The sequence below is a fragment of the Mus caroli genome, unplaced genomic scaffold (genome assembly GCF_978045245.1).
Source record: "Mus caroli unplaced genomic scaffold, Mus_caroli_1 scaffold_8, whole genome shotgun sequence".
NCBI classification, from domain to species: Eukaryota; Metazoa; Chordata; class Mammalia; order Rodentia; family Muridae; genus Mus; species Mus caroli.
The window spans coordinates 86,077,041-86,102,013 of NW_028227263.1; the positions used below are offsets into that span (position 1 = coordinate 86,077,041).

Here is a 24,973-nt window from a genome sequence, read left to right on the forward strand (position 1 = left end):
ATAATTTTTTCACAGTCTTTATCTAGTTTATGACTTCTTATTCTGGTAACTCCATAGATACCTATAGTTTTGTGGCTCAGTACTTGTCTTATTGCTCTGGCTATCATGGGTATTCTTTTTACCTCGATGTTTCTAATGTAACACTAAGTTTTGAGGATTTAACAGATTTTGGGTCTCATTTAAGAGAGTTAGTATGCGTTGCAATGACCAAGCAGTGAATTTTTGTTTAAAATGGTTAAAGACAGAGGTTTATTAGAATTTTTGGAAGGTTTACTGTGTATTACACAAGTGAGGCCTAACAAATTTACTGGGAAAAATTATAATAGCCTTTGCCTATGATGGGAGAAAATACACAAATATAAAAGTAGATAGTTAATGAGGCCCTAATAGTTTAAATTGTGAATGGTCATGATGTTAATGTGTTGCCTTCATAGTAGTATTCTTCTCAGATTCCTTTGAGGAAGGATTCTAAATGAAAAAAATCTGTTATTTAATTTATTGGTAACATATCTGGGCTGAATGAAATGGAAGGTCCTGTTTCTCAGAGTTCTGATAGTTTTGCATGAGGGGCTTAGATATATCAATATAGAAGAGTCAAAAATATAACCTCATTGGTAGGTTGCTCATATGTCCTCTTTAGGTACCAATAAGAGTCCATTAAGCTCAAATCCTAGTCACTTGGAATCTTGCATGTTTCACAGTTAGAAGTGTCAGGAGATATGTATCTGACAACAAGTTTAATCAATGTAAGAATATTTTACATAGAAAAAATTCTTAGTGGATTAAATATCCATTTGGGTGGAGGTAAGAATTGATGTTTATTTTTATGGGTACTTATAGAATTACTTGGGAAAAAGAAGTCACAGTCTCTAGTAAAGAAACACCTGGTATTTACTGTTAAAATATTCTACATTTGTATTTATTTTCATCAGCTATTACTCTATTACATGTCCACTAATTCAGGTGTCCATTTCTTAAGTTTCATTATTAGTTTCATTATTCACCTTTGTTTATACTAAAAAAAAAAAACAACACATTTTCAATAGAGATTTTCCAGTGACAATGCTATGAAAATGGACTTCAGCTTTCAGTAAACAACTGTAGTGTGAAAATTACAAGTTATTTATTTAACACCATCTAATGCTCAGAGAATCTTGAAATAAAAGGACCTGAAAAAAAGAAAGAAGAGATAGTAATAGAAAAAAGTATTGTCCAGTCCTCTATTCCACAACAAACATAAGCCATCTAGGTCTCTGTGCCACCTTGTAAATAGTTACACTAGCTTGGCTTGGCATTTGTTTCCATCCCTTCAATAAATGACAAAAAAAGCAGCAGATCCTCACTCTAGTACCCACATGCTCAGACAATTTTGTTTAAGTAAATCTACATATACTTAGTGTAGCCTTTTAAGAGGCAAGAAAATAAAGGCCAAGAACTAGTATCAAAGATGGTCTGTCACTTATAACCTAAGAAAGTCATCTTCCTTGCTTGGTAATGATTTCCTTGGCAGCCTGTTTCTGAGCACACACAGTCCTGAAAATAACAAATTTAACATGCTCTATAAAATTCCCCAACTAAACTCACCATGTACCAAGGGTTAACCTTGGAATTTTTTTTTCATTTTTTCTTATTTTATTGATTTGCTTTTAAAATGTTTTCACTCCTCCCAGTTTCCCCTCCACAGAGCTCCTATACCCTCCCCTCCTGCTGACTTTTGAAGGTTCTTATACATCTGCCCAACCACTCCTGCCTCAGTGCAGAACAATCCCCTACCCTGGGTCACTGAGCCTCTACAGGACTGAGGTACTCTACTCCCAGTGATGCCATTATAAGGCAGTCCTCTGCTACATATCAAGCTGGAGACATGGATCCCCACATGTGTACTCTTTGATTGTTGTTTTAATTCCTGAGTGCTTTACAGTATCTGGTTGGTTGATAGTATTGTTCTTCCTAAGGGGTTGCAAGCCCTTTCAGCTCCTTCGGTTCTTGCCCCAACTTCTCCATTTTTGTTCCTCACTCTCAGTCCAATGTCTTGTTGTATACATCCACATAGTTGGGCAAGGGGTAGAAATTCATTTCAACTCTATTTGGTGGAAATGGGTTGTTTTTTTGTTTGTTTGTTTGTTTTTAATTTTGTCTTTGTTTTTGAGATTATAATACAGTTTTATTTCCCCTTACTCTCTCCTATCCTTTGATATAATATTCTTTTCTCCTTTCAAATATATTGCTTGTGCTCATTTAATTATTATTACATGCATATATCTGAACACAGGTACAAGTTTATTCTTAAGAAACATAAATACAGTCTGTTTACAGTCTGTTTAATTTGTATAGTGTAATGGTTGTATGTTTTTTAGGGCTGATCATTTTCTGTTGGATAACCAATTGGTTGTTTCTATTTCTGGAATACTGTATATTTTGCTGTCAGCTTTATTAAGTGCTTAAAATTTTTTGAAAATTATCTTTGTTAGTATAATACCTGGCATATCTAAATAACATAATCTTATAGCAAATAGCTCTATATCATAGATTTTACCATATTTCTTGATCCTCTTTAGGTACAAGAGATGTTTTCTCAAAGGACTTGCTGACTGTGTTCCACATTGTGTGTAGATTTTTACTATTTTTCTACATTTATTTGTTAGATGATATATGTGCTTTTTAAGACACATTTTCTGATCAGACTTGGATCTTTTCTTTGAAGAATATGCTTTAACAACAGAATCATGTCTATTTATTATAGGTATGTTTTTATTAGATACTTTCTTTATTTACATTTCAAATGCTATCTGCTTTCCTTGTTTCCACTCTGAAAACCTCCTATCCCATCCTCCCTCCCCCTACTCAACTACCCACCCACTTCCTCTTCCCTGTCCTGACATTCCCTTACACTGGGACATTGAGCCTTTGCAGGACCAATGGTCTCTCTTTCCATTGATAACTAAAAAGGCCATCCTCTACTACATATGCACCTGGAGATACTGGTTGGTTCATATTTTTGTTCCTCCTATGGGGTTGTAAGTTCCTTCACTTCTTTTATCCTTTCTCTAGCTCTTCAATTGAGGAAAAGGTGTTGAGTTCAATGGATGGCTGACAGCATCCAACTTTGTATTATAGGTAATTTTAAGAAGAGAGTTGATATTATGATGATATTTCCCTGTTTTGTTAATCTATATTTACTACCTTTTACTTTTCTAAATAAATTCATTTTTTTTCTCTCCATTAATTGCATCTACTCCCTTGAGATTTGAGTGCTCCACAGATTGCAAAGATCTGGTAATGCTTGTACACTTCTTATACTCTGTCAAGCCAGCCACAATCACAGTATGTCTAGAAGCAAGTTTCTTGGAATCCAAGCCTTATGAGAGTAACTTCTTACATTTCATCAGCTTTTTAAGACAGAGTCATGAGTTTTTCTGTATTCGTGGCCTGAAAGTCTGACCTTATTCCATTAAATGAAGGTGAGATTCCCTAAGATTATTAGCTTTAAAAAACTGAAACCACCATTTGCCTGCCCAAGGGTAGTGAGGGTATGGGGTAATGCTCCTTTCCAGAATATTCCTCCAACTTTGGCTGTTGGGAAAGCTGCTCCAGCTCATGAGTGAGAAATCTGTACATAACCCTTGCTGGTTGTAGCACTCAAAAGAGTTTACACTGCTCTTCACATGTTCAGCACCTGGACCTAGGGGTGGTGATGGGAGATGAGGAAGACTGTGTTAGCCCAACACAATGGTGTGTCATGAGGTACCCTGTGTGCAGGGTTGACACCATCTCCTCCATAGCCACCTGAAATAATCAAGAGAGATTATCTTAGGGTCACAAAAGCAGGTGAACTGGCCCTTCTCCTCATTGGATACAGTAGTTGTGAATGCACTACCTACAACACTTGTGGCAACACAGTAGAACTCAGTTGTTTCTAATGATATAAAGCTTATGAACTTTGGACAGAACAGTCATGATTATTATTGGAGGGCAATTCATTTTAGAGAATGCAGTTGATTTGTCCCAGCGTATAATATCCATATGTTAGTATTGAACAAAATATTTTAAGAATATTATTTGCCCCTGAAAAAATAATAAATTCTACTTTCATACAGACATATGTGCAGCCAGAAAATTTACATAAACACATAGAATTGCTGAGAATCTGTGCATATGTTAAACATTTCTTTTATTAAAAATACCTCTTAATTTTTTTTTACCAATATTGCACTGAGAGACACTCTATAGTAACTTGATGTAATTCTGAAGCTCAGTTAGAATTCAACATCTATTTTTTTTAAAGAACACCAATCTAAAATGATGCCTCAAAAAAATAAGTACTTCTCCAGGAGTCTAACTCAGCTACTCAGCTTCTGCTTCTGCTTCTTCTTCTTCTTCTTCTTCTTCTTCTTCTTCTTCTTCTTCTTCTTCTTCTTCTTCTTCTTCTTCTTCTTCTTCTTCTTCTTCTCCTTCTCCTTCTCCTTCTCCTTCTCCTTCTCCTTCTCCTTCTCCTTCTCCTTCTCCTTCTCCTTCTCCTTCTCCTTCTCCTTCTCCTTCTCCTTCTTCTTCTTCTTCTTCTTCTTCTTCTTCTTCACCTCCTCCTCCTCCTCCTCCTCCTCCTCCTCCTCCTCCTTCTTCTTCTTCTTCTTCTTCTTCTTCTTCTTCTTCTTCTTCTTCTTCTTCTTCTTCTTCTTCTTCTTCTTCTTTTCCTTCTTCTTCTTATTATTATTTATTAGTTATTATTATTATGATTATACTCATTTTCCACAGTCCAGTCATTGTCCCCATCCCACTCTGCCCTGTGAGTGCTCTTCATCCCATACCTCCTCCTTTGTTTCTGAAAGGATGTCCCTACTCCAAAAGCCTCAACACACTAGACCTCTGCACTCCTTGTGGAATAAGGTCTCTTGAGGGTTAAGTGCTTCTTAATTCACTGAAGCTAGATCATATCAACTAGTGTATGTTCCCTGGTTGATGGCTAAATGTCTGAGAGATGTCCAGTTTGCAGGTTAGTGGAGACTGCTAATCTTCACTTCTGTGGGGTTGTCCACCTCTTTATTTTCTTCCAGGTGTTCCATAATTCAACCACAGGAGTTCCAGCTTCTGTCCATTGCTTGGGTGTAAGTATCTGCATCTGACTCTTTCAGCTGCTTGTTGGACCTTGGAGGGCAGCCATGCTAGGCTCCTGTCTATAAACAGAGCACAGCATCAGTCATAGTATCAGGCCTGGGAGCCTTCTCTTGAGCTTTATCTCAATTTGGACCTGTCACTGGACTTTCTTTACCTCAGGTCCTTCTCCATTTTTCTCACTGTAGTTCTTTTAGACAGGAACAAATCTGGTTCAGAGTTTTTGACTGTAGTGTGGCAACACCAGTTTATATTCTGTGCTTCTACTAGAGGTGAGCTATTCTAGTTCCACACTTGAGGGCATTTCATCTAAACTCTCTCCCTCACATCTCTCCCATCCCAGGTCTCTGGTATATTTAATAGGATTATCCTACCTTCTCCCTCCTGAATTTGCCTGCTTTCTTTCAATCTGCTGGCTTTGAGGGCATCACTTCTTGTTTTCCATTCCCAATACCAGATCATGCTCCCCTTTTCTCCTTTCTGTAACTTCTCACAGGCAGGTCTTGACCTCCCTCTGTGATTGCTTTCCTCTCCATCTGAGGTAGGTTGAAGCATCATCCATTGGTCTCTTTAGCTTGTTAACCTTCTTGAGTCTTTAGATTGTATAATGGGTATTAAGAATTTGGTTAATATCCACTTATTAGTGAGTTCATACCATGCATTTCCTTTTTGGTCTGAGTTACTCACTCAGGATGTTCTTGTTTTTAATAGCTGACTAATATTCCATTGTAAAAATGAACTACATTTTCTGTATCTATTCTTACAAAGTGTAACATAATGGCTGTTTCCAGCTTCTGTCTGCTACAAATAAGACCATTTAAGAACATAATGAAACACGTTTTCCTGTGGCATGTTGGGGCATCTTTTGTGTCTTCAGTTAGATATATTACTAATTTTCTGAAGAAACACTAGATTGATTTCCAGAGACTTTGTACCAGTTTTCAATCCCACCATCAGTGGAGAAGTGATTCTCATTCTCACTATCCTCTCCAACATATGCTGTTACCCGAGTTTTTTATCTAGCCATTTTGAGAAGTTTAAGGTAAAATCTCAGTGTCATTTGCATTTGCATTTCCATGATCAGCAAGTACTTTGAACATTTGTTTAAGTGTTTCTCAGCCTTTACAAATTCTGTTGTGAATTCTCTGTTCATTTCTATACCCCATTTTTGATTGTTGTTTGATTTTGCTGGTTAGCTTCTTGAGTTCTTTTTATATTTTGCATATTAACTCTCTAAAGGAAGTGGAATTAGTGAACTTTTTTTTCCCCAATCTGTAGGTTGTCAATTTGTCCTATTGATTATATACTTTGCCTTACATAAGATTTCTAGTTTCATTAGGTCCCATTGATCAATTCTTGATATTAGAGTATGAGATATTTTTCCTTGTGTTTAGGAATGCTGCAAACACGCGCACACACACACACACACACACACACACACCATACACCAGGTCAATGAATTGAAGACTCTTACCCAATTTATCTTTTATTGGACTTAGTGTATTTCGTTTAATTTTGAGGTCCTTAATCAACTTGGACTTGCTTCGTGCAAGGTGACAAATGTGGATCTATTTTAATTTTTTTTACACACTTACTGACAGAACAGCACCATTTATTTAAGATGCTTTTTTTTTTCCATTGTTAATTTTTGGCTTCTTTGTCAAATATCAACTTACATAAATGTGTGAGCTTATTTCGGGGTCTTCATTTCTATTCCATTGATTCACCTGTCTGTCTCTGTACTAATACCATACAGTTTTTATCTCTACTCCTCTGTAGTACCTCTTGAGGTAAAAAATGGTGATTAACCCAGGAGTTCTTTTAATTTTAATAATTAATTTTGCTATCCTGGTTTTTTGTTTGTTTGTTTCTTTATCTACTTTTCCATGTGACATTGAGAATTGCTCTTTCCTTATCTGTGAAAAATTGTGTTGGAAATGTGATGGGAGTTACATTGAATATGTTGATTGCTTTTGGCAGGATGGCCATTTGTATTAAGTTAATCTTACCAATATATGATCATGGGAGATAACTGCATTTTCTGAGATCTTCTTTAATGTCTTTGTTGAGAAGCTTGAAGCTCTTGTTATACAGATATTTCACTTGTTTGGTTAGAATTACTCCAATGTGTTTCATATTATTAGTGATTATTGGGAAGAGTGTTGTTTCCCTAGTTTCTTATTTTTTTAGTAGCACTCAGCCATCTTAGCCAGTTTTCATACAGTGTCAAAATTGTCTCATGTATCCTGTCAGAATATATCTTTTTAAATGCCATTTCTGCAAGTAATCAAATCTACATCTACAGGTGATTTTTTATTCTATTTTTATTGCACATTTTCTTAATTTTCATTCCAATGTTATCCCCTTTCCTGGTTTCACCCCTCCTGGGAAGCCCCCATCTCATCTCTCCTCTCCCTCTTTCTATGAGGGTGTTCCCCCAAACACCTACCCACACCCTCCTCCCTGCTCTCCCATTCCTCTACACAGAAGAATCAAACATTCACAAGACCAAGGGACTCTCCTCCCATTGATGCCTGATAAAGACATCCTCTGCTACATATGTAGCTGGAACCATGGGTCCCTCCATGTGTGCTCTTTTGTTGGTGATTTAGTCTCTGGGAGCTCTGGCATGTCTGGTTGGTTGATATTGTTGTTCGTCCTATGTGGTTACAAATGTCTTCAGCTGTGAGGGAGGGTGTTTATAACTCCTCCATTGCGGTCCCCATGTTCAGTCCAATAGTTGGCTTCAAGCATCTGCCTCTGCATTTGTCATGCTCTGGCAGATCCTCTCAAAGATAGATACATAATCTTCCTGTCAACATGCACTTCTTCGCATCCACAATAGTGTCTGCATTTGGTGACTGTATATGGAATTGGAACCCAGGTGGGGCAGTCTATGGATGGACTTTCTTTCAGTCTTTGCTTCGCACTTTGTCTCAATATTTACCTCCATGATTTCAGTATATCTGGTTTGAAGTGGAGGTCCTTGATATACTTGTACTTGTGCTTTGTATTAGGACATGAGAAAATATCTACGTACATTCTTCTACATGCTGAAAAACAGCTGAACAAACACCATTTTTTAAAAATGCTGTCTTTTTGCCACTGTATGATTTTAATACTTTTGATCAAATGACCATTGGCTTGTGGGTACATTTCTAGGTCTTCAGTTCTATTCCATATATCTACCTGCCTGTCAGTTTACCAATTCCATGCCGTTTGTATAGCTATTGCTCTGTAATACAGATTAAGATCAAGGATGTTGATTTCCGCAGAAGATCTGTCATTGTTGATAATAATTTTGGATATCCTGTGTTATTGGATATTCCAAATGAGTTTTCAGATTTCACTTTCTAACTCTACGAAGTATTAAGTATTAAGCGGGAATTTTCATGTAGATTGCATTGAATCTGTCGATTGTTTTGGGCATGATGACCATGTTTACTATATTAATCTTTGCAATCTATGAGCACGGGAGATTTTTCCATCTTCCGAGATCTTCAATGTTTTTGTTGTTGTTCAGGTATTTGAGTTCTTTTTATACAGATCTTTCACTTGCTTGGTTAGAGACATGCCATAGAATTTTTATCTATATAAAATATACATACATACATATGCATCTATTTATCTTCCTGGCTTACCAACTGGATTAAATCTTCTTTCCAAAGATAAATACCTAAATAGTATTAATTCACCTTACCTTAGCAAGAAATATTTGCCTATACATTTTATCTATGAGTGAGTCATTTTGGAATTTTCTCCCTCCACTTTGACATGGTGGTGTTATTGTTGGACTTTTGATTATTCACAACCCCTCAATAAATGACAGAACTTGATCATCAGAATGTCTGTACAATTTTTATGCAACTTAAACCTAGCTTCATGTCACCTTAAGAAAAGGTTTGGATATGTTAGCCAAGAAAGTAGGAAAAGTTGAGCCCATCAGTGTACCTAAAGGAATGCCATGATTTATTCTGGATAAGGACTTTGTGGTACAAATTTTGGATCACAAGATACACAGTAGAGTAAATAACCTATTGCCTGATTTTATAAGTTAGAAAAATAATCTCATTTGATTCCCAGAGAGAATACTGCTGAAATTCTACATAATTTAATGTAAATGTAAATGTTAACTAGAGGGTCAGACAGTCTTTATATCAGTGCTACTGGAAAAATAATCACATAATTTATTGGATTTTTTTAAATGTTCATGTCATTTTTACAAATTGTTGTTCTATATAAATGTACATATATACATAACTTCATTTTTGAGACATAAATTAAATGTTATCAATATATAGTGTTAGTTTTATGAATGAGTACTTTTAGTGATGACCATTTCTGTTATATTACAAACTGAAGTGCTCCTCCTTATAGATGTTCATCTCCTGATCTCATATTTCTTTAGGTGTCTGAAACTCTGTATTGAATATGGAGGTTCCCTAGCTTTCCAGATACACATTAATATATGACTTGTGATAACATTATACTAATCTTTTTAGGTGACTATTGTTTTGAGATTTTATGTGTGTAATTTGAGGAAGTTACACACAAGATATTTTGAAAACAAAATTGTCATAGTCTGCAAGATATTATAATCTTTTGGCCCACATTCTGCAATATTGTCTCAGCCTTGTTATAATGGTGTATTTTGTGGATTCATCAGTAAGGGTTAGACAGACCGCTGTGAATACTGAGCAGTAAGTTGCCTCTCAGTGCAGGAAAATTAATAACTCTGCTGAAAGTGACAGTTAAAGTTTGTTTGTGGGTATAAAGACAGTTAGAAATTATACTGTTTCAAAGAGTTACCAGGTAGAGCTTTTCCTCATTTCCTATGTGTGTAACATTGAGTTACAACAATATAAATTTTATCAATATAAATTGAGATAACATACCCTGTTTAACCAAGAATATGTAGAAAAATTGATGAAATAGTAAATAAGAGTACATAGAGTCTTCTTATACTATTTAATTTTCATATATATTTTTGATAAAATTGAGTTGAGATTTTATAAAATGCAAATAACTTCTCAGCGGTATTTATGAACAAATACAACCCAATGAAGACTTACTATCACAGCTCCCTTTTTACTCCATTTTAGACCTACACATAGACTTATTTTAAAAGATTGATGTAATGTATTTTAATCATATAAACTTGCCTCCACAAATCCTTCCATATCTTTCCTCCTACCTAAATATTGATGTTCATGTGGTTTCTCTCTCTCTAAAAAATTAATTTCAATGAAAAATAAATTCTTTTACATGAACAAAATGGATACTATTGCATTTTGAATCCCTACTCCTGTACATGAACCCTGGCCAGAAACATGCTTAATGTCCTTAGTATTGTTCCATTAATCAAAACCAATTTCCCAACAACAGGTATCAAAAGTAAATAGATTTTGTTTGAAAGTGTGGTAGTAAATAATTTTTTTCTGGTCATTGGCTTTATCAGGTGTGTTATATAAGGTATCCATATCAGTAATATCAGTATGTGATTTTTTTTTTTTTATTTTGAGACAGGGTTTCTCTGTATAGCCCTGGCTCTCCTGGATCTCACTCTGTAGACCAGGCTGGCCTTGAACTCAGAAATCTGCCTGCTTCTGCTTCCCAAATGCTGGGATTAAAGGTGTGAGCCACTGCTGCCAAAGACATTGGTTAGTGTTTTTTCAAAAAAAATATAAAATTACCTGACATGGAATTAATGTAGATTTACATTATTGCTCAAAATTTCTCTCACATTATTTGTTATAATACACATTACAAAAGAGAATAAGTAGTGAAAATTAAGATCAGAACACCATACCACAAACAAAAAAACCAAACAAACAACAAAAAACCAAGCAAGCAAACAAACAAACAAAAATTATACAAGCATTCAAAACAGAACTTGAAGGAATGGAAGAAAATGAGGGACATCCCAAAAAGAGGGTTGTGTTGGGAAGGACCTGAACCATCAGAACCATAATAGGATTAGGCTCATTATAGAAGGTAGTAAAATAATTCTTATTTTTAACATGTGTTATTCTTTTTGTAATAATTGAATATATGTATACTACTCATTATTAGGAAGCATATATTACTTCATACTATAATAAATTCTCACACATCAACGTTAACAAACCATGTTCAATGCAAAACGAAAACCATGGTATACATTGGAACTTGTTAATACATATTACTGCTTCTCAAAGAAAAGTAAGCAGCTAGGGATAATTGGAAAATGTATTCAGTACAGGAGTGAACTTTGTCAGAAGGTTGCTTTACTTGTGACATGGAGCATCTAAGAGAGATTAGGTGCTTCTTGTCTTCGGCTACACATGTGTTGCTAGCAGGGGAACAGCATAAACACAGTCATATCTCCTACAATTTCAGTCAAGTATGTAAATTCTAAGGTAGAAAAAGTGAGTATAACTTTACAGGAAAGCATCAGATTTAGGATGGAAGAAACTTGTAATAGTTAGCATGTGAGGAACTGGTTGCACAAGGAAAGTAATACTTTTCAAGAAGATAAGCATCAGAGAGTACTTTTAGTCTCTGCATCTGAGCACATATCAATAGGGCTAAATCAGCTGAGAGTGTAATAAAAAGATATCAAATTAAGTTGCAATGGATTTTTAGTTATAGATGCTGTGGGTAACCCTAATGTATTATGTGTATGTATTTTTTTGTATTTTTAACACACTATGACTAATAAATATTAAGATATATGTTTACAGAATAATGGCATCTTATTATCAATTCAATAAATTCACAATTAGACATAATACATATATACACAATGTGCTTCTCTATATAAAATGTATAACATACAGGTGGACACACTCATGTAAATGATTATAGAATGTTTAGATTTTTACATTTCTTTTCTAAAATAAAACTCCTCTTCATATTTATTTACCATTATTATAATTTAACACACACTGTATTATATTGTACATAGCTTGATGAAGCTGAACACAACTATGCCTTTACAAAATTTAAATGTGTTGTTTGTAAGGTGTAATGTGCACGCATACACGAGATAGTGTGATTAATTTCCAAATAAACATAACATCTCAGGCTATTGGGACAGGAAGATTACAAAGGTTCAGCTCAGGAGTGCATTTGACAGCTCCTGATTACAAGCAGCTGTCCCTAGACACAAATAGAGGCTTTATTATAGGCGCCATTAGCTAAACACAGGCTCAAAGGCACAACCATTACTAGAACGTTTTCTCAGTGTGTAATTAGAGCCAGAAACTGAAGAATAACTACAAAATATTATGGTCTTCCTCCTTCTATTACTCCTTCCCCCCCCCTTTTTTTTTAAATTTCTGATGCAACAGGCAGGGAGGAGGGAGAAAAGATGGAGGAGCATTGATGGAAAAAAATCTCCATGGTAACAGCAGGCTTTTGCCTCTTTTATCATTTTTGAGATCTCTCTCCTGATTGGTCCCAAACCTTTTCTCTATTTTCCTACATATATTGAGCCAGTCCGAGTCAACCATAGCTAAAAAATATATTCACATAAAAAAATTTCCAGTAATGCTCCTGGTTGATGTCTAGATCTCAGCTCGTACCAGGCTCTTGCTATAGATTGACAACAAGCTGCTCTTTCGAGAAGGAGGCATACAGATGAAGATGAAAAGAAAACGTCATCATGGTCAGGTAACTTGCTATGAATTATCACATTCCTGCTCTGAATGAAACTGATCAAGTTTTGTACAAGGTATTTGTTTTTGCTTCTGGTAATTACTTCAGTTTTAAGATCTATCATTCAGGACTCGGCCTTGAAGTTCTATTTCATCTGCAATGATAGTGGATTACATCGGCCTTCAGTATCTGACAGAGACAGGAGACCTGTTGATCTTTAATATGCTTTGGGGTACCAGATCTGTAAATTGTGTGTGTGTGTGTGTGTGTGTGTGTGTGTGTTTTCTTTGTTTGTTTGTTTGTTTTTAAATCAGGATACCTGTTCTCACTTGCTACCATGAGACTTTCTGGAACATTCTCTAACATTACCTATCCTAGTATGCAACTACACTCTGAGAATACTAAAACTCAAACACTGAAATTCTCCCTTGGTAACCATGAAAGCTTTCAGATGCTTTACATTACATTTCAATCCCAATTCTAACATCAGAATCACTTTCTTACTGTTGGTAACAAACGAAATTCTATGTACATACATACATATCTGCATACTTCCATTTGTAAGAACATTAAAAGCAAAGAGTTTGTAGATACTCCAATCAAAATGTTACCAATCAAAATTTCTTCTTTTCTTTTGTTTTAACTGTGAATCTTTACATACTAAACTTACAGCTACCACCAAGTTTCCATGAGTCATAGTATGTATGTTACTTTAGTTGTAATGCTTTGTCTTAATCACTATTTAGTGTAACTGAACATGTTTTTCAGTTGTGTTTATTATATATTGTCCTGTGGCTCTTGTGTGTTCTGTGTTCATTTTTTCAAATTCAAGTTTCTGTTTGTGTGCAAAATCTAGGAGCCTCAGGTGCATTTAATTTTATCTAATTATTGATTTGTGGAAACATCAATGGATGCTAATAGGTTGAATCTATCATGATATATCATGACTGGTTTATAGTAAATGTCGGTATCTCATTATTTTTGAACTTATTAAAATTTGTTTAGAAGAGATTGTCATTTTTTTCACAGTCTTTTCCAAGATTATCATCTCTATTGTCCTAGTAATTCTATAGTTAATATAGTTTTGTGGCTCAGTAATTTGTCTTATTGCTCTGTCCATCATGTGTATTAATTTGCTTTTATGCATCTAACAGAACTCTAAACTTTGAGGATTTATCAGATATTGAGTCTCAATTAAAGGAAATGATTGTGTTTTTTAATCACCAGGTAGGAAATTTTAGTTGGAAATGGTTAAAGCTAGAGGATTATTAGTATTTTTGGACGGTTTATTGCATATTGCACAAGTGATGCCTAACAAGTTTACTGGGAAAGATTACAATAGTCTTTGCCCATGATGGGAGAAATTTCACACAGGTAAAAGCAGATAATTGTTGAGGCCCTAATGTTTTAAATTGTGAATGGATGTGAGAGTAATGTGTTGCCTTCATAGTAGTATTCTCAGATTTCGTGGAGGAAGGATTCTAAATGAAAAAAAAAATATTATCAAATTTATTTGTTACATATTTGGACTTAATGAAATGGAAGGTCCTGTTTCTCAGGGTTCTGAGAGTTTTGCATGAGGGGATTGAATATATACAAATACAGGATTGGTAAAAAAAAAAGACAAAAAAAAACCCTCATTTGGAGGTAGCTCAAATACCCTCTTTAGGTACCAAAAAGATTCCACTAAGCCCAAATCTTAGTCACTTTGGAATCTTGCAGTTTTCACAGTTAGAAGTACAAGTTGATGTGTATATGACATCCTGTCCAATCAACGCAAGAAAGTTTTACTTAGAAAAAGGTCCTTTTTAAATTAAATGTCCATTCAGATGGAGGTAAGAGTTGATGTTTATTTTTATGGGTTATTTATACAAATATTTGTGAAAAAAAAAGTCATAATCTCCAGTGAAGAAACACCTGGTATTCATTGATCACATGTAGTACCTGGTAAAATCCTTTACATTTGTGTTCATTATTATCAACTATTACTATATTCCATGTCTATTAAATCAGGTTAACACTTCTTAAGTTTCATCATTTTCTTCACCTTTGCTTTGTACCCAAAATAAAGCCTTCAGATTGTCAATAAGGATTTTCCAGTGACAATGCTATGAAAAATGGGCTTCAGTATTCAGAAAACAACTGTAGTGTGAAAATCATGAGTCATTTATCTAACACTATCTAAAGTTTAGGTAATCTTGATAAAAGGTGATCTAAAAAGGAAGGAAGATATATAGGAATAGATCAATTTACTGTCTAGTTCTCTATTCTTGGGCAAACAGTAGCCATCTAGGTCAATATTCTGTGCCAAGTAGTAAACACGTACTCTAGCTGGGCTTAAAGTTGGTTTACAACCCTTCATTAAATGAAAAGAAAGGGCAGCAGATCCTCACTCTGATGTCCAAATGCTCAGACAATTTGTTTAAGTAAATATACATATACTTAGTGTAGCCTTTTAAGAGGCTAGAAATTAAAGGCCAAGGTCAAGTATTGGAGCTTGGTCTGTCATTTATATCCTAAGAAAGTCATCATCCTTGCTTGGTAATGAATTCCTGGACAGCCTGTTTCTGAGCACACACAGTCCTGAAAATAACAAATTAAGCATGCTCTCTAAAATTCCCCAAATAAACTCACCATGTACCTAGGGTTAACCTTGGAAGATTTTTTTTTCCATTTTTTCTTATTTTATCCATTTACTTTTCAAATATTTACACTCTTCCCAGTTCCCCCTCCACAGAGCCCCTATTCCCTCCTCCTCCTGCTGATTTTGAAGGTGCTCACACACCTCCACACCCACTCCTGCCTCAGTGCAGAGCATTTCCCTACCCTGGGTCACTGGGCCTCTGAGGTGATCTATTCCTAGTGATGCCATTATAAGGCAATCCTCTGGTACATGTCCAGCTGGAGCCATGGGTCCCCACATGTGTACTCTTTGATTGTTGTTTTAATCCTTGGGAGCTTTTTATGGTCTGGTTGGTTGATAATTTTGTTCCTCCTGTGGAGTTGCCATCCCTTCAGCTCCTCCAGTCCTTGGCCTAACTTCTCCATTTCTTAATCCAATGTTTTGTTGCATATATCCACATAGTTGGGCAAGGAGTAATTCATTACACCTCTATTTGTTGGAAATGAGTTTTTTTTTTCCTTTCTTTTTGAGATTACAGTACACTTTCCCACTTTCTCTCTCCCACCCTTCAATATAATATTACTTGCTCCTTTTATATACATTTCTGATGGTCATTTTATTAGAATTATATCCATGCTCTATCAAATGGTTGGCGGTGAGTAACTGCTCCTGAATTTGTCAGGTTCTTCAAAGCCTCTCAAAGACTGCTATATATGGCTCCTGTCAGCCTGCACTTCTTGGCATCCACAATTGTGTCTAAATTCGATGACTTCACCTGGGGTCCTATTGACAGTTTCTTTTTTTAAAAGAAGCTTTACAACTTTTTCATGTACTATTTGTCTATTATTGATCTTAGACCATAAGCCATTGATCTTCTGTTTCGAGAATTTTTATCCTGTGTCCATGTTCTCAACTCTTCCCCATTTTCTCTACTATTAGTTTCTGTATATCTGGTTTCAGGTGGAGGTCCTTCATCCACTTGGGCTTCAGTTTTGTACAAGGATAAAATAATTGATTAATTAGCATTCTTCTACTTGCTGACCCCTGGTTGAAGCAGCACCATTTTTTGAAAATGCTTCCCTTTGTCTCGTGGATGGTTTTAGCTTATTTGTAAAACACCAAGTGACCATAGGTATGTTGGTTCATTTCGTGGTCTTCAATTCTATTTTATTGATCTTGCTACCTGTTTCTGTAACAATACCATGCAATTTTTATCACTATTGCTCTGTAATACAACTTGATGTCAGGGGTAATGATTCCCCCAAAAGTTCTTTTATTGTTGAAAATAGTTTTCGATATCCTGGATTTTTGGTTATTTCGAATGAATTTGCAAATTGCCATTTCTAACACTGAAAAGAATTGAGTTCGAATTTTGATGGATGTTGCATTGAATCTGTAGATTACTTTTGTCAAGATGTCCATTTTTATTATATTAAGTCTGAAAATATATGAGCATGGGAGATCTTTCCATCTCTGAGAAATTCTTCAATTACTTTATTGAGAGAACTGAAGTTCTTGTCTTACAGTTCTTTTACATGCTTGTTTAGAGTCACACCCAGATATTTTATATTATTTGTGAGTATTGTGAAAGATATCATTTCCCTAATTTCTTTCTCAGCCTGTTTATCCTTTGAGAAGACTGATTTACTTGTGCTAATTTTATATCCAACAACTTTGCTGAAGAGGTTTATCAGGTTTAGGAGTTTTTTGATGTCATTTTTGGGGACACTTAAAAATAAGAACATATCATCTGCAAATAGTGATATTTTGACTTCTTCCTTTCCAATTTGTATCCCTTTAATCTCCTTTTGTTTTCTAATTGCTCTGGCTAGGACTTCAGTTACTATATTGAATAGGTAGGGGGAGAGTGGGCAGCCTTATCTAGTTCATGATTTTAGTGGAACTAAAATTATATCAAGTTTCTTTCCATTTAGTTTGATGATGGCTACTGGTTTGCTGTACATTGATTTTACTATGTTTAGGTATCGGCTTTGAATTCCTGTTCTTTCCAAGGTTTTTACCAGGAGGTGAACAGATGTTCAGAATTAAGAGTTCATCTTGGTAGATTTTTTCCTTTGATGAGAGTATGAAGTGTCCCTCCTTCTTTTTTTTAATAACTTTTGGTTGAAAATCTATTTTATGTGATATTAGAATGGTTACTTCAGCTTCTTTCTTAGGACCATTTGCTTGAAAAAAAATCCAGCCTTTTACTCTGAGATAGTGTCTGTATTTGTCATTGGGGTTCATTTCCTGTATGCAGCAAAATGCTTGGTCCTGACTAGGTATCCAGTTTGTTAGTCTATATCTTATTATTGGGAAATTGATTCCATTTATATTAACAGTTATTAAGGAAACATGAGTGTTGATTGTTCTTATTTTTGTTGTTAGATGTGAAGTCATGTTTGTGTGGCTATCTTATTTGGGTTTGTTGAAAAAAGATTTCTTGCTTGTCTTTTCTAGGGTGTAGTTTCCCTCCTTGTTTTGGAGTTTTCCACCTATTATCCTCTGTAGGCATGTATTTGTGGAAATATATTGTATAAATTTCATTTTGTCATAGATTACCTTGATTTCTCCATCTGTGGTAATTGAGAGGTTTACTGGGTTTAGTAGCCTGGGCTGGTATTTGTGTTCTCTCTGGGTCTGTATGACATCTGCCCAGGATATTTTGGCTTTAATAGTCTCTGGTGAGAAGTCTGGTGTAATTACGATAGGTCTGCCTTCATATATTTCTTGATCTTTTGCCCTTAATGCTTTTAATATTCTTTCTTTGTTTTGTGCAGTTGGTGTTTTGAATTTTATGTGACAAGATGAATTTTGTTTCTGGTCCAATCTATTTGGACTTCTGTAGACTTCTTGTATGTTCATGGGTATCTCTTTCTATAGGTTGCGGAAATTCCTTCCTTTTTTGTTGTTTATTTTTGTTTTTGTTTGTTTTGTTTTTATGTTTGTTTGTTTTCAAGACAGGGTTTCTCTGTGTAACCCTGGCTGTCCTGGAACTCACTCTGTAGACCGGGCTGGCCTCAAACTCAGAAATCTGCCTGCCTCTATCTCCCAAGTGCTGGGATTAAAGGCAAGTGCCACCACTGCTTGGCTATTCTAAACCTTGTAGTTATTTCAGGTTAACTGCTGACATCCAAAATTCAGTACTGAATATAAAGGAAACATCCTTCACTATTTATTGTTTGAGGTATGGATAACCTCACATGTAAACTACATACAGTGCATTATAATGTTTTACCAGTATGAAAGTACCAGTTATCTTTTTCTTATACAGCCCATCTAGGGTTGACATAACACTGAGTTTCTAGGTACAATAACAGTTATCAAAATGCATTCATTAAATCCTTGGTCTATCACTCCTGTAGAACTAAAGTGATTTAAAAAATATTGAATATTTAATTTGCAGTAAGTCATTAGACAATGTTACCACAATCATTTAGAAAGTATTCCTCATTATTTGTACTACACATAGCCAAAGACTTCTTTATCTTAAGCCATGTTTTGTGTCAGGAGACATCTGAGTACAAAATCCGGACTGTAGCTGAATACCTTCTCATCTTGTAATATTAGCTAAATAGGGTACTGATGACATCCCTATGTATTCCAACCATGATTTATAAACTTATGGCTTATCATAAATGGTGATCTGATCACAATAAATTCTGACTATGAATGGACCAAATGAAAGACTCTTGAATGTTTTTAGAAAAACCCATTAAAGGACCTCAAAATTGCAGCCTCTAGAGTCCCATTTTTGGGGATCAACATTTCTCAGACAGATATTCTATAATCCTTCCATCAGTCCCTGTCTTTTCAGCCCCACTCATTCCGACTCTTTGCATTTTTCAAATAATCCACTTTCTTATTTATCCTTTTTAAAATTTTTATTGGGTATCTTCTTTATTTGCATTTCAAATGTTATCCCCTCCCACGGGTTGACTAAAGCCTAAGGGTTGACTAGGAGCATCCACCTCTGTATTTGTCAGGTCTTGGAAATCCTCTTAGTAGACAGCTATAACAGACTCCTGCCAACAAGCACTTCTTGGCATCAGCAATAGTGTTTGTGTTTAGTGTCTGTATATGGAATGGATCCTCAGGTGGAGCAATCCCTGTGTGACCTTCCCTTCAGTCTCTTCTCCAACCTTTGTTCCTTTATTTCCTTTAGACAGTAGCCATTCTGGTTTAAAAATTTGGAGATGAGTGGTTGGCCACCTCCCCCACCTGGTGCCTCTTCTAGTGTCTGGATATGTTCTCTACAAGTTCTCCCTCCAATTTGTTTGGCATTTTATCTAATCTAATCCCTGTTGGGTCCTGGAAGCCTCTTGCCTTCCAGGTATCTGTACTTGCTCATGACTACTCCCAGTTCTCGATTCCCCCATTCCTACACACCTCTGTTCAAATTCTTTACCCACTGTATGTCATCATTTTAGTTTTGAACTTTGACTTTATCATTGGTTTTGTTAGAACAAATGTCCAGCATTCATGAGACTAAAGAATTTGCATGTGGATATATAAGCTACTTCTTAGACATTTCGTTGTCTTGAAGGATATCATGAGGACTTACTGTTAAATAGTATCCTTGTAATTACATTGATGATACTTTGGTCCTTGAATCACTGGTGTTCAGTTTAACATCACCATGTTTTAGTAATCAGGAGAGCCTGAGATAAAGGGAACACAAGGGTCAGGATGTTGGTTCATGTGGGAATCAAATATGATAAAATATTTAAAATAGTATTATTAAAAAATAATATAATAGAATTATTTCCTATATAGTGAACAACTATCAAACTGTCACTATACTATCATACATTTCCTATCTAGTGAACATCTATCAAACTGTCACTAAACTATCATTATAATTACATCAATGATATTATAAATATTGATCATTTTATACTACATAAGCATTCATTTGAATATGAGTTTAACAGTAAGAAGGAAAGAAGGAATACAAGCATGACTGGTCTCAGGTTCTCCCTCTTGAGTATCCTTCATGAGTTACACTTAATCATTCAGGTTACTTATCTGTTAACTTTTCATAAGCTGCCTATGTAAAGATAAAATACAATTATTATTTTTACTTCTCTTATCACATCCCTTCATGAAGAAATATGTATCAATAAGACCTCACAACACATCAAGGAGTAGGCAGTGGGACTAATGCCTATACCCAATTTTGAATCCAGGATGAATTCTTTGAAATTGTATATATTGGTCCTTCAATCACGGGTGTTCAATTTACTTACAACTAGTTTTAATAATCATGGAGAACATGATGATCCATAAATCCATATCTATATCTTTATCTGTCTATATTTATATCTGTATCTGTATACATGAATCTATATCTATATCATCTATATCTATATCTATCTATATCATCTATATCTATATCTATATAATGTGAGACAGAGTGAGAGAGATTAAATTATGATTAATTTTTATTATGAGACAGGTTTGGATTCATCAAAAACTCCCTTTACCTCCTGTCAGATAATCACTTATCATTTTTAAATTGTATGCTGGGACAAACTGTTTTCTTTTGTAGAAAAATTTAAATATTTCCTTACATACTTGTGAATAACATTTTGAGATTTTTTTTCTTGAAATTACTGTTACATTTTCTAAAAGAAAAGTAAATTGCCCCAGGCTGGGTGGCACATGCCTTTAATCAAAGCACTTGGGAGGCAGAGGCAGGTGTATTTCTGAGTTTGAGGCCAGCCTGGTCTACAAAGTGAGTTCCAAGGACAGCCAGGGCTACAGAGACACCAGGTCTTGAAAAAACAAAACACACACACACACACACACACACACACACACACACACACACACACCAGAACAAAAAATAAAACAAAACAAAAACCCCCAAAACAAAAAAAAGGATAAAAGAAAAGCATATTTCTTTCTATTGAACACATGATAGAGTCAATCATATAAACTAACATATGGGTCTCAATGGAAAGCTGACTATCTGCTTTTCTCAGAAACTTCTTCACAGATCTCTGTCTGGAATCCCGAGAAGAGTATTAAAAAAAAGTGATGATTCCACGATTAAATATTTGAGGTTTTAAAATCTGATGTGAATATTAACTATATCTCCTATTTTAAATTGCAGCAGAGGCGGCGACAGAGGCAGCGGCAGCAGCAGCGGGAGCAGGAACACCAACTGCAGCAGCAGCGTCAGCAGGAGCAGCAGCAGCAACGCCAGCAGGAACAGCAGCAGATGCAGATGCAGATGCAGCAGCAGTGCCAGCAGCAGTGCCAGCAGGCACAGCTGCAGCAGTGCCAACAGGAACAGCAGCAACAGCAGCAGCGTCAGCAGGAGCAGCAGCAGCAGCAGCAGCAGCAGCAGCAGCAGCAACCACAGCGAAGAAGGAGAAAAAACAGGAGGAGCAGGAGGAGCAGGAAAAGCAAGAAGAGCAAGAGGACCAGGAGGACCAGGAACACCAGGAGGAGGAGAAGGAGAAATAATGAGTGATTGTGTCTACATTTATGGAAAGAGTTTGGTGGGGTACTAATGTTGGTAAATATAATACTCAAACAAGATATTCTAATAAAAATAAGTGAAAGATATCTGCCTTCAAAGTCCTGAAAACACCATATACAGTTTATATAGTAAATTAAATTGCTATCTATACCTTCTTACATCTATTGCTCGTTTGAAAATTATTTCAAAATTTGTCTTCTCCATTTAGCAGTATGGCTCTTAGAGTCATGTACTCTCTTTTAAAACTGTTTAGAGTAGTGCTTTCATAAGGCTTAACATATTGATGTTTTATTTTTTTAATTTTCTATTTGTATCTTTGTATAGCATCTTTGAAGAAATGGGTACTCAAAGAATTCCTCATGTAGGTAAGATACCTATTTTTTTTTTTACATTTACAATGTTTTTGCATGTCATATACCTAGAGTTATATTTTCTTCTCATTTATATGCTCTAAAAATGTGTTATTTTGTTGTTTCAGATGTCTACATTTCATAATATTGAGTTCATAATTTTCTATTAGTGTTAAAATTGTTACTAATTTTCTTTCACTTTCATATTTTAGTACTTATTGCATTGAGTGTAATTTCTCCCTGGATATATAATGTAGGAGAGAGAGAATGAAAAAAACTGAAGCAGCATAGGAAAAATGCTAACTGTAGCACATCTCCCATTGGATATATGTAATCTAACTACTCCTGTGTTCAGAAATTCTTCCCCATGCCCTACCTTTCTTAAGTAAACATGCTAAAACAAAATTGAGCTTTTATTTTGGCCTACACTAACCATTGTAGTATATAATTTATATTTCAAGGTTATTTAATTTTGCTAATTGCAACATATTTTTCAATCATTACTTCTGAGGCTACATATATTAACAATTATTGTTTTACATGAAGCAATTAAAGAAGCTTACAAGATATTTTGTAATTTGAATTTTTTTCTAAGTTTAGATTCCTATTCATGGGAACCATTTTGAATGAATTATTTTATTGTCTGTGTTGAAAAATCAATTTACATTTGTTATTCAATTTACATTTGTTTTATATATATATATATATATATATATATATATATATATATATATATCTTTGGAGAAATGTGTACTCAAATACTTACTCATGTAGGTATGACACTCCTTATATTTACAATAGATTAACTTTGCATAAAACTAGGATAGTATTTTATTCATAAAAACATATGTGAAGATATATGTATGTGTATATATAGTATTATCTGTATACAGTTCATCATTGTATAAGAGAAGTTGTTGTCTTTTATTTTAATAATATTTTATTTTAATTTATATATGTGCTCAAAAATAGGGAGTTAACAGTGTATATTATGCATTCACTTAGCAGAAGGACTTAAGGTTGCTTCCATTGAATCTTCATATGTATCAACAAGCAAAAATTTGACAGGACCTTGTCTATTGGTAATCCCAACTTGGGCTAGCTAGACTATTAAGTTTATTTATCTAAGTTTATAGTGACCCAAAGTTAATGATAGACTGTCTCAAAATATATGGAGGAAATTTAATGGAAAGACATGCAATCTTGTCCTCTTTACACTATATGCCTGTGTTCACAACTCACATCTATGCACAAATGAACAATTACATACGCATATACTTTCACACATATGATATGTAATTTCACTTTTATTTTTGGAAAAGTACTACTGTATTGCATACGATTTAACAATCTAGCTGTAGTTGGAATTGTTTTCAAACACACAGAGTTCCACATAATTTTAACCCTTTCTGTACTAGGACTTAAAAAAACACAGACCACTACAATTGTCTTAACTGCAGGTTTTTGAGGAGTAAATTTTATTCCATTGATGAAGTGTATATTTAAACATATAAAAATAAAGAATAACATAGTTATAAGTATTTCAAATAAAGAGAGTGTTTATCAAGCTCTCATTTCAATTGTGATTTCAGGATGATCTTTCAAACTTAACTATCGTGGATTTCCTTATGAATTGTAAATTGTTTGGTCATGGAAACAAGTCTAAATAAATTATCTGTGCTTTGGAGTATTATAGGCATAACCTCTAAAGAGCTTTATGAATTTAGTACTTGGTCACAATAATAAGATTCTAGTGAATGAATCAGAACATTTAAAGTGTATGTGGGTAGTTTTAATAGTTTTAAAAATGTGTTTGTGGTCATCTTTAAACTATTTGAATATGTTCTGTTAACAATTTCTTATGTACACAGATTTAATAATGAATGCCTTTAAAATGAATCACTAATATTATGCCAAGTATAGTGTGCTAAAGGTCAAAATACTTTAAAGACATTTGTAAAGTGATAATTCAACTTAGTGCATTCAGTCCTGAAAATTTATTTTTATACCCTAGAATTATAAGCCAGTCTCTGGTATATGAATGAAAGTAGCACCTAAAATTAAACTGCTTCTTTAATAGCAGAGGGATTTGCCTGAGTGATCAGCACAAGATCCAGATACTATATCATTACATACTCTTCTAACATTCCCTATAAAACAATACAACCCTCGTTATAGTCATAGATATCAGAAAATAATTTGAAATAAAAATCTTACACTCTTAGCATAAGGGATTTTGCATATAAATAAAACATAATTAAGAAAGATTTTAATGTGAAAGTTTTGTTAGTAGATTAGGTATGGCTACCCAGATATAATGTAAATGTCTAAGCTTTTGTTTGGAATTATATTGTATTTATTCATAAGGTATATGAACACACTTCATTCACTAGTTTATTTTCATATGGCATATTTTATTCATCTGTTATTTCAGGTGTCATATGGTATCTCTCTTAAAAGAATTGCATTATATTATTTTTTGGGGTATTCCCTTTACATTATGATGACAGCCCCAGACTTTGTCTGTTCCTTCTCCTACCCTTACAAATCCCCCCCCCATCTGCACATTTTATTAGGAGAAGCAGAGACCCCATTGGCTACAACCTGACCCTGTGCCATCTAGTCATGTAGGTCTAGGGAAAGTTTCTCTCAATGAGGCCTAGCCAGGGTGTCCAGGTAGGGGATAGGTATCCAGTTGCAGAGCACAAAGGCCAACACAGCCCCCTCTCCAGTTCTTAGGAGAACTACATGGAGCCTAAGCTC

General features: G+C 34.8%; 1 protein-coding gene across 4 annotated transcripts in view; it reads left to right on the forward strand.

Moving 5' to 3' along the window:
- LOC115031564 (uncharacterized) overlaps positions 1–24,973 on the forward strand; it is a 199,217-nt gene that overhangs the window by 86,462 nt on the left and 87,782 nt on the right. For 3 of the 4 annotated variants that reach the window (XM_085841685.1, XM_085841686.1, XM_085841687.1), the window contains 2 exons: positions 21,489–21,896; positions 22,185–22,225. In XM_085841685.1, the coding sequence (XP_085697811.1) occupies positions 21,489–21,891 (403 nt within the window). In that variant the 3' untranslated portion in view covers positions 21,892–21,896; positions 22,185–22,225. Of the gene's footprint in view, positions 1–12,628; positions 12,763–21,488; positions 21,897–22,184; positions 22,226–24,973 lie in introns of those variants that run through there. The other variant, XM_085841688.1, reaches the window with a different exon arrangement.